The sequence below is a fragment of the Oncorhynchus masou genome, chromosome 24 (genome assembly GCF_036934945.1).
Source record: "Oncorhynchus masou masou isolate Uvic2021 chromosome 24, UVic_Omas_1.1, whole genome shotgun sequence".
NCBI lineage: Eukaryota > Metazoa > Chordata > Actinopteri > Salmoniformes > Salmonidae > Oncorhynchus > Oncorhynchus masou.
Window position 1 is genome coordinate 68,881,508 of NC_088235.1, and position 14,168 is coordinate 68,895,675.

General features: G+C 39.7%; 1 protein-coding gene across 1 annotated transcript in view; it reads right to left on the reverse strand.

Moving 5' to 3' along the window:
- Window positions 1–14,168, reverse strand: part of LOC135512535 (26S proteasome non-ATPase regulatory subunit 1) — a 107,133-nt gene that overhangs the window by 22,494 nt on the left and 70,471 nt on the right. The window contains exons 18-19 of the mRNA XM_064934658.1: window positions 8,438–8,554; window positions 6,706–6,808 (exon numbers count right to left, since the gene is read on the reverse strand). Coding sequence (XP_064790730.1) covers window positions 6,706–6,808; window positions 8,438–8,554 — 220 coding nt within the window. The remainder of the gene's footprint in view (window positions 1–6,705; window positions 6,809–8,437; window positions 8,555–14,168) is intronic.

Below are 14,168 nucleotides of genomic sequence, written 5' to 3' on the forward strand. Positions count from 1 at the left end.
CTACTAGTCTGTTCTAGAGGTCGGCCGATTATGATTTTTCAACACCGATACCGATTATTGGAGGACCAAAAAAAAGCCGATACCGATTAATTGGCCGATTTTTATATATACATTTGTAATAAAGACAATTACAACAATGCTGTTAATATAATACATAAATAAAATCTATTTAGTCTCAAATAAATAATGAAACAATTTCAATTTAGTTTAAATAATGCAAAAACAAAGTGTTGGAGAAGAAAATAAAAGTGCAATATGTGCCAGGTAAAAAAGCTAACGTTTAAGTTCCTTACTCAGAACATATGAGTAAGGAATGAAAGCTGGTGGTTCAATATAGTAGTTATTATAAGAATTATGACGCCTTGACTATTTCTTTCTATACCATTTGTATTTCATATGCCTTTGACTATTGTATGTTCTAATAGCCACTTTAACATTGCCAGCCTAATCTCAGGAGTTGATAGGCTTGAAGTCCTAAACAGCGTTGTGAAGCAAGCATTGCTAAGAGCTGCTGGCAAACGCTGTAAAGATTGAATTAATGCTTACGAGCCTGCTGCCGCCTACCAATGCTCAGTCAGACTGCTCTATCAAATCATAGACCTAATTATAATAAACACAGCAATACAAGCCGTTGGTCATTAATATCATCAAATCATCAAGAAACTATAATTTTGTAAATAAAATTTTTATTTTATCAGTGAAATACGGAACAGCATCCATAAGTCTAAATATTGCTGTTACATTGCACAACCTTCAATGTTATGTCATAATTATGACAAATTCTGGCAAATTAGTTTCCATTGAGCCAGGCGGTCCAAACTGCTAACCTGGATTTCTTTTAGCTAAATATGCAGGTTTAAAAATATATACTTCAGTGTATTAATTTTAAGAAAGGCATTGATGTTTATGGTTAGGTACATTCGTGCAACGATTGTGCTTTTTTCGCGAATGCGCTTTTGTCAAATCATTTGACGAAGTAGGCTGTGATTCAATGATAATTTAACAGGACCCTCATTGATTATATGCAACGCAGGACAAGCTAGTTAACCTAATAATATCATCAACCATGTGTAGTTAGCTTGTGATTATGTGAAAATGTATAGTTTTTTATAAGATAAGTTTAATGCTAGCTAGCAACTTACCTTGGCTCCTTGCTGCACTCGCGTAACAAGTGGTCAGCCTGCCACGCAGTGGCAGCAATATAATCAGCCATAATCGGCATCCAAAAATGCTGATTACAGATTGTTATGAAAACTTGAAATAGGCCCTAATTAATTGGCCATGCCGATTAATCGGTCAAACTCTAGTCTGTTCCCTATCAGATGACAAGCGGGAGAAGTATACAACGCTGCTTTGAACTGAGTTTTCTAGTCGTTTTGTGTATTTCAAAGTGTTGGAAAATGACATGCTGTTGGTTTCCTCTCCTTTCACCTTCAATGTGGATAACGCTCCCACTGACCTGCAACTTGAGCTTATCGAGCTTCAGTCTGATGCAATGATTGGAGAAGTATTCAAAACAATGTTACTGACGAGGTTCTATGCATCTCTCGATGAACAAAACTTCCCAAAGATTAGGAGTAATGCGCAGAAGATTTTTGTACTGTTTGGGTCAACCTATGTATGTGAACAGATATTTTCAGTGATGAAATATAACAAGTCAAGGCACAGCTCATCTCATACCGGACTTCACTGCTCTAGTCAATGCCCATCAGAGACTTGACTCCTCACACAGGATTGAGTAGTTTAAATGTAGTGTTGAGCGCTCTCTTTGTGTTTTATGCATACCTGTAAACAAGAGTTCTGTCCGTGGTGCTGAATGCAGTGTACTTTTCCCTCTGTGTAGTTCATTGCATGTTTAATGATGAAAAAACCTACCAAAAGGAGAACATGGATGTGGTTTATTTCTGTGCATGTTAAAAAGTAGCATATCTGGATGTGATTTACAGTAGATATATCTGTCAACACAGTCATACACATGATGTATAATTCTGTAATATGATTCTGGCTCACGATGGCAAAAATATATTCTAATGTGGCCCTCCATGGAAAATAATTGTCCAGTACTGATCTCCACACACACACACACACACAGGTTTTTAGAAATGTTAGCAAATTTAATTATCACATTTACATAAATATATGGGGAATTGGAAATAATGCCGACAATTACAATCTGCACTATTTCGGTCATTCTGAGCACCGTGGGTGGATGCCCACGTTGCTCATATGGGTCCGGTAAATTTCTCAAATATCCGTGAAATAAAAATGCTTTCGGTCAAATGTCTGTAAACCCTGTTGTGCCCGCAAGGGTAAAATGAGTGCTTTTGTGTGTGCGTGCAAACATACAGTCTACATGTGTGTTTGTGGTCCCAGAGAGCTGCACATCAAACACTTGACACACACACACTCACAGATGTGTATACGCATACCCCAAACACAGGCTGGAGCAGAAAGGCATACGTCACACTGCTAACATTGGGCCTTGTGTATTACCTCGATCGAGACCAGCAGGTCCCTCTATGTGTTAAATGCTGTCTAAATACACATCAGGTGCGGGTGTATACAACCTGGTATATACACAACCAAGCCTTGTTTCATTTTGAAGAATACTTAGTCAAATTTAACACTGGCAACAAGTGTAAATCAGAATTACGCTGTGCATGTGCACTTTGTGTGTGTGTGTGTGTGTGTGTGTGTGTGTGTGTGTGTGTGTGTGTGTGTGTGTGTGTGTGTGTGTGTGTGTGTCAGAGTAAAGGAGCCTATATTGCACTCATACTGCAGTGGGGTTAGTCTTTTGCAATATTTGTGTTCCCATAATGCTTTTAGCCGATCCATGCCACTACAGCAACAGACAAGAACAAACCGGGATCCCCCATTCTCCTGCCAAGATAAAGAACTCCCAAGTCCCTTCTGTTTTCTGTCGCATTCGACCGCCCAGACAAGATCGTAATACGGGATCGTAAGCCAGATAGCACACTGAAGCTATTGCCTCTTCCTCTACAACCCTTAACTGTCAGGCTAATGCTGACAGCTATGTGTTGAGTACTGTAAAGGCAGCTTCCACCTAAAGAACCATCACTTCACTTATAGTGTATCACTTTGATTTCAGATGTGGATGTGGAGTATTAGTCTTAAGTTATGAGTGGGGTTGGATAATCATATGAAATGTGACATGCGGAAACCATTAGGGTTCCATTTCATGATCTCTGTTGCTCATTACCGAGGGTTTAGCTTTCGAAAGCAGCTCTTGCAAGAAACCGCACACCCAACCGTTCCCTCCGTCTCGCCAGACGTTCCCTCATTCATTACGTAGAATTATACTCCTTTTAATCTCGGCCCTAAATGTGAAGCTTTTCAGTGTCTGCTCATGTATTCAGTTCTCAAAGCTCCTCCAAAACGTTTTTTTTTTTTTTTTTTAATAATGTAGAAGATGCTCTTATCCAGGGCAACTTTCTAAAGAAATCCCTCTGCTCTGTACTGCCAAAGGACCTTATGCCACCACAAAAAAAAATGGTAGTTGATCTAGCTAGTAATCACACCTATGGATTCTGGGAAAAGAAGTCCCCTCCCCAAGAAAATTACAATTCAATTCCATATAGGTTGATAAAAACAGAGCATACCCCTCCTTCCAGAGGTGTCTTAAATTTTAAAGAGACTTGTGTGACACTCATTTAGGCGCAGCAACTCGAATCTGTGAGTCACTCTGGCGACAAAATCTATTTGTTCGGGCATTAGGAGGGACCATTTCAGATGTCAAAATAAAGGAATTAAATGACCCACAAGTCATCATCACTGTAATTACATAGAAGAAGAAAAACTGGGCTGAAGCGGCGCCTGATTTAACCACTATTGTCTGATTTGATTTTACATTGGAACCATTTCCAGTGTAATAATGTATTTTAAATCGAATGATTCCTCCGAAGTAACTCGTTTTGAAAGGACTTTTTACATTATTTATATGGGGAAGGACCTCCCCTTCTCCCAACACTGATTCCAATCACCCTGCTTTTTCTTTCATCCTGATACTCCTCTGCACCTCTTCCTCCCACTCCCTCCATATTTGTCTCCCAGAGGGCAATGGCAGTCTATTATTCAAACTCTGCACCCCCAGCCCCTGACCGCATAATCACAGCAAACACCACCCACTCTTCTCTTATACTAGCCGTGCAAGGTCATTGTTTTACTGACATTTCTTCCCTTTTCACTTTTAAAAGCTTGTTAAGCTAAAATTGTCATAAATGACTAATGGAAACGTTAGCTAGGCCCTTGGTCTGGGATTAAGAGAAATCAATGTGAAAAGTTGAGTACTTATGCAAATCTAAGTTGTTTTTTTAAATATATATTTGCACTCAAAAACGTTTTCTTTTGCTTTGTCATTATGACATATTGTGTGTAGATTGATGAGGGGGAAAAACTATTCAATCCATTTTAGAATAAGGCTTTAATGTAACAAAATGTGGAGAAAGTCAAGATGTCTGAATGCACTGTATATATTTTAAAGCAATGAGGATGATGCAACAGATCAGAACATTTAGCTTTAAATGTTGATTAACTACTATTTCTTCACATTATACGTACAGCAATGTGCAGAAGGCAGTAGGCTACATGGGAATGTTCATTCCATAATGCAATTAGCGGGAAAAACCCTTGTCAAAAGCACACCGCACATGCCAGCAGTTTCATGTGACAGAGATCAAAATATCTATTGGAAATTTAGAAAGAGGGGAGAGCTTAAGGTGCAACAACTAGCATGGGTTGCTAATATAACTAGGATTGTGCCTTTGGCTAGTGGACAAAGAAATAAAGGACTTGAAAACCATTAGATGGGTTAGCTTACAACGTCACGAAAATGAAGTCAGTGTGTTGTTGTGACTCCGGATGGCCAGATTACAAGCAAGAATGACAAGAAACTGCCATGTGGGGAATCATAAGTGGCTCGTTTCATCTTGCTCTTGATACCATGTCTTGTTTTGAGGTGTTTTGACTGATTTCATGTCAATGCTAATATAGCTAAAATTCGCTAGCTTTAACCAACAACTTCAACGATGTATTTGAGAGACAGCAAGTGCTCATTCTGCAAATGTATTTATGTTTTCAATAAACATTTGAGAAGAAATATAGCTTACATGAAGTCAACCATCTAAGCTAACCCAGTCTGTTTTGCCCCATAGTTGAGCATGCGTCAGTTTTGTTGCTAAATAGCCAAACCGTCTAGAATGTGAGAGGGATAGGCTAATGGTTTTAATGACATATGGAAGTCAATGAAATAATTGCCTCCCCGTTTCTCCCCGGATCTGACTTTTAAGCAATGCGATTGCATTTAGAATTGTTACTCAATGATTGAGTTTATAAATACACGTTTCACTCCAGCAGCAACAAATGAGCTGTTTACAAAGCTGTAGCAGCAACGCTGGCGCTGTCTGACAGTTTTCTGCTCATCATAGGCTCTGTATATGTATTCTGTGTGATAAATATAACGACTAACTAAAATACACACACGCCAATTTAATTCCACTAAATTATAGACCGATAAGCACGACCGGTCAAATGTATTTACATTGACTGGTATTTCCATCAATGGCTAAAAATCATTATTTTACAATGGGACTTTTTTTCTTCTCCTGGATAATTGGCCGAGATCAGTTTTATTTATCAGGCTTTTCATTTTTTCATTTTCTGTCCAAAAGCGGGATAATAGTGATGACTGATGTGCTTTTTTAGGCCGGTTCGGGTTTAGGTGAAATTATAAAAACATCACGGTTTTCGATTTATATTATTGTTTTAAACATTAAATGAATTATGAAATAATGACATTAAAATGATTAGAGCTTTTTAATAGAAATTGCAAAGCCAAAAACAGTGAACATTCAATTGCCAAAACATTGAAAATATTCCATCATCTCTGTCAGGGCCACAAAGAAAAATAGGAAATTACTATGAAATAATAAAATATTTCAGTTGTGTATATTACTTAGTTTTATTTGATGACTTTATAATTGTTCATTCCTTAGTCATCATCTGATCTCTACTCAGGCAGTAGCAGCCAGCCAACCATCTAACATTACATTCTCTCTGTTTTCCCCATACTGTACTGTCTTTAGTCATCCTATTTAGCTAGGCTAGCCTGCCTAAGTACGGTGCAGAGCTGTCTGACAATCATTTTTACTTGTTTTTCAAAGTAGATCAGACATACTTTCAAACTTTCTCCATCCCTCTCGCCTGTTGTTGTGTTGTGAACATTCCTCTCATGTGGCCGTGTATGTCTCTCTCGTGTAATATCATCTAACTTAACGTAGCAGACGTAAAAGTGTATCCAACTTTAGTTGTTTAATAACCACCCCAAAAAAAACATTGACATTTTGGTTAATCTCAGCACTAACGGCTAACGAAAACCCTGGCGAACACGCCCACACGGTCAAGACTAACAGTAATAAGAGTCATGTGGCTGTTCTCATTGCTGGACTACCAGGTGCTAATGCATCGTAGCATCATCGCTTCCAGAGAAGGAAGTTGGGGAAAATCACAGGACACAGGGGTGGTCAAGCCCAGTAGGGCGGCTGGAACTGGATCCCTTGTAAATATTGCCAACACACACACACTTCCCCTAAAAGAGCAGACTGAAACAGATACACCCACAAGTTGTCTGAAGAAATCCCACCGCTGCAACCAAATATCAGTCACACACACTTGACACAAAACACTGACCTGCATCCAGGATGCCCTGGGCCAGAATGGCCCCGAACTTGGCCATGACGTCATCATGCTTGTCATTGATGACCTTGGAGTGGAGCTGCCGGAACTGGTTCACCTGTGCCGGGAAAGCAACGAAAACCATTATGACTCAAACTCATTGTTCAGTTTATTTGGTGGGCCTCCACATTACAATCTAGCACTCGTATTTGATGAAATATACTTAAATTCTTTGTTGCCCGGTTTTTCAGCTGCATATGGGAGACATTTTGGCTGCCACGCCACTTTGGCTTTGATAAAGCCAATATGCATGCCAAGGCCCACATTTGGAACTGACATGAAGTGAGAGCCAATATTAGCTGGTTAAAAACTCACTAGCCACACTTCAATAATAAATATTTAAGAAGGGTTATATGGTTAAAACAGTACCATTTATAATTCCATGTAAGATATTTAAAAAACTAGTCCTGTAAAGTAAGTGGCCCACCTGGGAGTGTGAGGCACCGAGGCACATACTCGACGAACACGATTTAACACAACTGCACCGAATCGCCTTCCTGTCTCGAGAACACTTGAAAACATCAGTGTGGCTTCACATTTAAACAGGCCCACCGCAATTAATGACAGCGTGGCTTCAATCATAAAAAAATGTCATGCAACGAAATAACCCAGAGAGGGTGTGAGTAGGAAAGAAAAGTTTAGTTGAGCATGTGCGTTTACATTATTGGCACATATGTACCGTGTGTAGGGCACAAAGTAAAAGTGCTGAGAAAAAAAAAACAGCAGGCGGGCAATCCCATAACAGCATGGCCGTGTAGGCCTACATAAACAACCTTTATGCCCAAGGTGTACTGCCACACCCGCCGCACTGTCATGCTAGCTGCCATGCCACCATCACCAGTGTAAGAGCACACCAAACAAAATCTGGAAAGACGCTGAAATTATACAGGCACACATGTTGTGCCTCCTGCCGTTTCCAATTTAAAATGAGAGTCTCTTGCACAATCTTTCACACCGCCCCGAGCTCAAAGGCTGTTGATGTACAGGCCGAGACCAGAGGACGCTTTGAAAATGAGTCTGGCATTTCTTAAACGGCTGTGACAGAGCTTGTTGTGCAAAACGGGAAGAGAGAGAGAGAGCAGCTCCTTTTAGCTAGCCTCCCCACCCTTCTCTTTCCTACCCTCTGCTGACTGATATCCCTTTCAAACAGAACCCGAAAACCTGCCACCTTTTCTTTATATCTGAAAGGTATTACTGGCGACAAAGCCTGTACTCTTATTTCCGCCAACCAGCAGTCATGATTGCGGTAAGGAATTTCAAAGTCTCGCCAACCCCTCAGTATCAACATCGTCTTTCATCTTACCATCTTTGGCATGGATTAAATCATGAACATTCTATTTTTGTTGTCCGACATAAAACTTGTCTTTGTCATTATGAAAAGGTAGATCACAAAAACAGCAGTCTGCATAATTTTTTGCACCCCCACCCCACCAACAAAAATAATAATATTTAAGATGTGTTTATTTAAGATATGTCAATCTAACAAGCCAGGCAATGAAAAGTAACATTCTAGACAACATTGAGAACATTTCAATAGGCTACAGTAGCATACTATGCAAACAGATAATTCCACCATCAGCGATACAACAAAGATATATTAAAGTCAGTGAATAACAAAGTTACTGGTCGCCAATTTCTCTCCTAAATGTGGGCTGTGAATGGGATGGACTGTTTCACTTCCACTCACCTTGGGACAGGTGACCTCGGTCTGCTGGATCATGACGAGGGCTGATGAGATGAGGGCGCCCTGTCTCACATAGTTCACTGGGTCACTAGTCATGGGCTCCAGCAGGTTGATGGCCTCCTGAAAAGAGAGAAAGAACAAAATAACTTTTCAATGATATTACAATACAAACTAAACAAATACCTAGATGACAACTTGAACAGCAAACGAGACGAGGTTATCGTGTTGTTTAGACTCCAAATAAATACATAGATAAAGTTGGATGCTACTCACTAAGTACGAGCACAGTACTTTGCTGTTCTACAGGAGGATAAGCCCCAGCTCCTTAAGGCTCAGGTGGGTAAACAGTGAGCTCCCTCAGTCCAGTTAGGAACTTCTAGGCCAGTGTTTGGACCAGCGCTCTCCTGGGTATTAAGAAGTAAGCCTGGCAGAGGGTGCCAGCTCAGCCGCTTGGCACAAGTTACCAGGGGCTTCTGAGGAAGGGCGGGCTCAGCTGTGCCAGGGCAAACCTCAGCACTCAGCAGTGAGGACCCAAGATGAGGCCTACACTTGAGATCTCTATCAGATTCATAGATTGCTTAGCTTTACTTTCTAAAGTGTTTTCAAAGAGATGTATTCAATCCACTAATACGAAACAAGTGTATTTAACATGGAAACATACGCATTTTTTGTATTTTGATTGTGAACATTTACTATTAGAGGTATGGGTAGCGCCATCTTGAATTGCCATAGTAACAACTGATGCCAATGGGTCATTGGTAGGACTGAGCAAATTGTGAATTTTTGCACGGAGACTGAAAGTAAATGCTGCCACACCTCTACTAGACCAAAAATGTTTCTCACATCTTTTAAAGCTCTGTCATGGAGATCAGAACAACAATATTAAGGTAAGAAACTGTATACAATCTGTTATGTTAATTATTTGAGTACTTTTCCGATTGCTGAGTCTGTAAAATTTACTTTTGATAACAAGCCGAGTAACATTAGACAATTGAATCAGCCTAAACAAGACAAGGTAGCTAGCTAGCCTACTTGATTTAGTTATTCTCTTGTCTTTTTGATGTAAGTGTTTTCATTGATAACGGCACAAAGTCAAATGCTCATATTGACAATTTAAAAAGCATTTGTCATTAGGTAGTATGCGCGAGAGCAGGCCTGGGCAAAGGCAGGCCCGGGGGGCTTATGCTGCACAGGACAAGAGTCAATACGGGCCACGGAATCATGCTCAGATCAAAGAATTTGCAATAGTAAAGTTTCGAAAAACGTTTTTGTTATTCATTTTTAAAAGCCCAATGAATACTTGCCTTTTTGTAACGATTTAACTCCCACCGCTTGTGGGATATTATTTTGAAGGCATGTATAAATAACTGCACAAGCACAGACAGGCCGACACACACGTCACCGTCACAAATAGTAGCTAGCTAGAAATTGCGGGAACATTTTACAAAGATGCTAAAAATAAAAGGTGCTGAATGCAGTGTACTTTTCCCTCCGTGTAGTTCATTGCATGTTTAATAATGAAAATAAATACCTACCAAAAAGGAGAACATGGATGTGGTTTATTTCTGTGCATGTTAAAAAGTAGCATATCTGGACGTGATTTACAGTAGATATATCTGTCAACACAGTCATACACATGATGTATAATCCTGTAATATGATTCTGGCCCACGATGGCAAAAATATATTCAAATGTGGCCCTCCATGGAAAATAATTGCCCAGGCCTGAGCTAGAGCTAGCTAAACCGAACTGGCTAGTGATTAAGATATGAAGCTGCTGTAGCTAGCAAGCCAGAAAGAGAGAATATCTGCAGGACTGCTATGTTACCAGTAAAATGTAATGTTATGATCCCATATATAGTCATTTATAACAACTAACTAAGCTAACTAGGTTTATGTGTCGGTTTATCTGTGATATGATTCCTAAAACCTCAGTTTCTTTTTAGATGCATGCCAGCAAAGCCACTACACAACACTAAACAATACATTAATTGCACTACAACGGTGACAAACGGTGCCGACAAACTGTTAGGGCCAACATAAAGAGGTCCCAACAGTAAAGCTTTCTTTTCAGCACCATGGAGTGAATACGCACCACCGCTACACCTGGCTATCAGCGGAGCCTTGTCGGTCAGTAAACAGTTAATTCAGCCTCATTTACTGCCTTTTTTAAAAACATAGCTGACTTGCTTAATAAACAAATGTAGTTTCTACTGACAATTGAGATGTACAAACTTTGGCATGGGAACGATGAGCTGATAAGAGGCAATCATTAATATCGATTAAGACAATGAGCGAGCTAAGATGGACGTGGTCAATATAACTATTCGTTCAGCACTTTTGAAATGTACAGTGACAGAATTCAAAACATGGACCGTTCTTACAGTATTCACCAAGTCAGAACCGTAGGATAAATAAAGGGGGTATATGAGCAGACAATGAAAGCACTTACAATATTCAATGATTACATCTCTAAAACAGGCTATAGGCTACATGCGCACCACCAAGTCCGCAGCGATTCTTCAGCAATATGCCATTCATCTGGTTTGCGCTTAGTGGGACTATCATTTGTTTATTAACAGGACAATGACTCAACATGTCCAGGCTGTGTAAGGGCTATTTGACCAAGAAGGAGTGTGATGGAGTGCTGCATCAGATGACCTGGCCTCCACAATCACCCGACCTCAACCCAATTGAGATGGTTTGGGATGAGTTGGACCGCAAAATAAAGAAAAAGCAGCCAACAAGTGCTCAGCACATGTGGGAACTCTTTCAATAAATCATTCCAGGTGGAGCTGGTTGAGAGAATGCCAAGAGTGTGCAAAGCAATCATCAAGGCATTTTTTATATTTTGATTTGTTTAACACTTTTTTTGGTTACTACATGATTCCAAATGTGTTAATTCATAGTTTTGATGTCTTCAATGGAGAAAATGGAGAGAAAAAAAACTTGAATGAGTAGGTCTCCAAATGTTCACTAATACTGCATATATTTTTTTAGCTAAACAGGTCGCCACTGTCCCCATCATTTGAAGATGACTGATTTAATATTTTATTAATCAAATTTTTTTTTGTGATAGAAATTAGTCATGTTAAGATATTTCACATTACATATTTAGTAATGGCAGAATGTATTTTAAACTTCACCCAATGAAACGTTTGTATGACATAATAAATAAAAAAGTATCGATAGGAGTGGGGGAAAAAGGTACTTGTGCATTGATAAGCACACAAAACACTGCATTAACGATAAATAATAAAGATGGCACTTCTAAAAGCCAAATTCACACCGTAGCGAGCAGAATTTGCAAGATTACTTGTCTTTCATTTCGGCACAAATGAAAATGTGGTACTCTCTCACCCATGGATTGATGTTTCAGCACAGTCTCAATGAAGAGTTCGGAGTTTGATTAGCCTTGTGTTAAATGTCTGCTAGAGTTAGCAGCAGGCGGACGAGCAATATCAACCGTCATTGTACGGAAGAAGCCGGAGCTTCATGTGAAGCTAACTGAAGCTTCACATGGAGAAAACACTGAGTAGATCTAGCTTGCTTTGTAGGATACCCCTCTGGGTCTAAGGTTAGCTGGTTCGTAACTTTGCTACTTAGTCACACATTTGGCATATGGACTATCAGATATGAAATTACGTTACATGTTCTCAAATGTTAAGAGTAAAAACCTTTCAATAATGAAATCTATTTTTGTCACCTGCAAGCTGATTGAGAACTTTTATAATTCCCTTCCATACATGATTCACATTTTTGTGTGCTGAAGGGTCATTGCTACTCTGGTAAGACGAGGGCGAAGATGATGGCCTCTTCTCCCTCCCCTAGATCCCTGACCACCAGTGACAATATGCCAACCAAACATTAAACCAAACTCCTCCTGAGTTGCGCAAAAGGTATAATTTCTCATTCATTCCCTTTCTATATAATTTATTAGACTTGAACATAGTTTATTCGAAATGTTTCCAGACCCCTTGACTTATTCCACATTTTGTTACGTTACAGCCTTATTCTAAAATGGATTAAATTGTTTTTTTCTCCTCATCAAGCTATACACAATACATCAATGAGACAGCAAAAACAAGTCTAGAAATGTTTGCAAAAATTGAAATATAACATTTACATAACTCAGTATTTAGTTGAAGCACATTTGGCAGCGTAGGGATGGTGCCTGGTTTCCTCCAGGTGTGCCGCTTGGCATTCAGGCCATATAGTTCAATCTTGGTTTCATCAGACTAGAGAATCTTGTTACTCATGGTCAGAGTCTTTAGGTGCCTTTTGGCAAACTCCAAGCGAGCTGTCATGTGTCTTTCTTTAACTGAGGAGTGGCTTCCCTCTGGCCACTCTAGCATAAAGGCCTGATTGGTGGAGTGCCGCAAAGATGGTTGTTCTTCTGAAAGGTTCTCCCATCTTCACAGATGAACTCTGGACCTCTGTCAGAGTGACCATCGGTGTTTTGGTCACCTCCCTGACCAAGGCCCTTCTCCCCCGATTGCTCAGTTTGGCTAGGCAGCAAGCTCTAGGAAAGACTTGTGTTCTTGGGGACCTTCAATGCTGCAGACATTTTTTGTACTCTTCCCCAGATCTGTGCCTTGACACAATCCTGTGTCGGAGCTCTATGGACAATTCCTTCGACATCATGGCTTGGTTTTTGCTCTGACATACACTGTCAACTGTGGGACCTTATATAGACAGGTTAGTGCCTTTCCGAAATTACCATAGTTGGACTCCAGTCATGTTGTAGAAACATCAAGGAGGATCAATGGAAACAGGATGCACCAGAGCTCAATTTCGAGTCTCATAGCAAAGAGAATGTAAATGCATATGTAAATAAGGTATTTCTATATTTTGCAAACATCTCTAAAAACCAGTTTTTGCTTTGTCATTATGGGGTATTGTGTGTAGATCGAGGGAAGAAAATAATTTTATCCATTTTAAAATAAGGCTGTAAAGAAATGTGGAAAAAGTCAAGGGGTCTGAATTCTTTCTGAATGCACTGTATTACTCTTTTCGAAATGTAAAATCACACATTTGCTTACTTCAGTGTCATTCATTCATGATATAATTTGCACTGAAAGAGGAGCCGTTGCTTAGCAACTCAGACAGAGGCTATAGGAACATACAGAGAATGAACTGCCAGGTGCGTCATAATAGTCCGGAAGTAAAGCCACACTGGGAGCCAAATTTGAAATGGAATACATCGAAACATGGAGCAGGGTGGAGAATAAATAAATCACATTAAAACAACATTTAAATGTATTTTCGGGAAGGGATGGGGTCACTATTCATGTAATACATACACACACACACACACTGGGGCAAAAAAGTATTTAGTCAGCCACCAATTGTGCAAGTTCTCCCACTTAAAAAGATGAGGCCTGTAATTTTCATCATAGGTACACTTCAACTATGACAGAATGAGACAAAATGAGAAAGAAAAAAAATCCAGAAAATCACACTGTAGGATTTTTAATGAATTTATTTGCAAATTATGGTGGAAAATAAGTATTTGGTCAATAACAAAAGTTTCTCAATACTTTGTTATATACCCTTTGTTGGCAATGACAGAGGTCAAACGTTTTCTGTAAGTCTTCACAAGGTTTTCACACACTGTTGCTGGTATTTTGGCCCATTCCTCCATGCAGATCTCCTCTAGATCAGTGATGTTTTGGGGCTGTTGCTGGGCAGCACGGACTTTCAATTCCCTCCAAAGATTTTCTATAGGGTTGAGA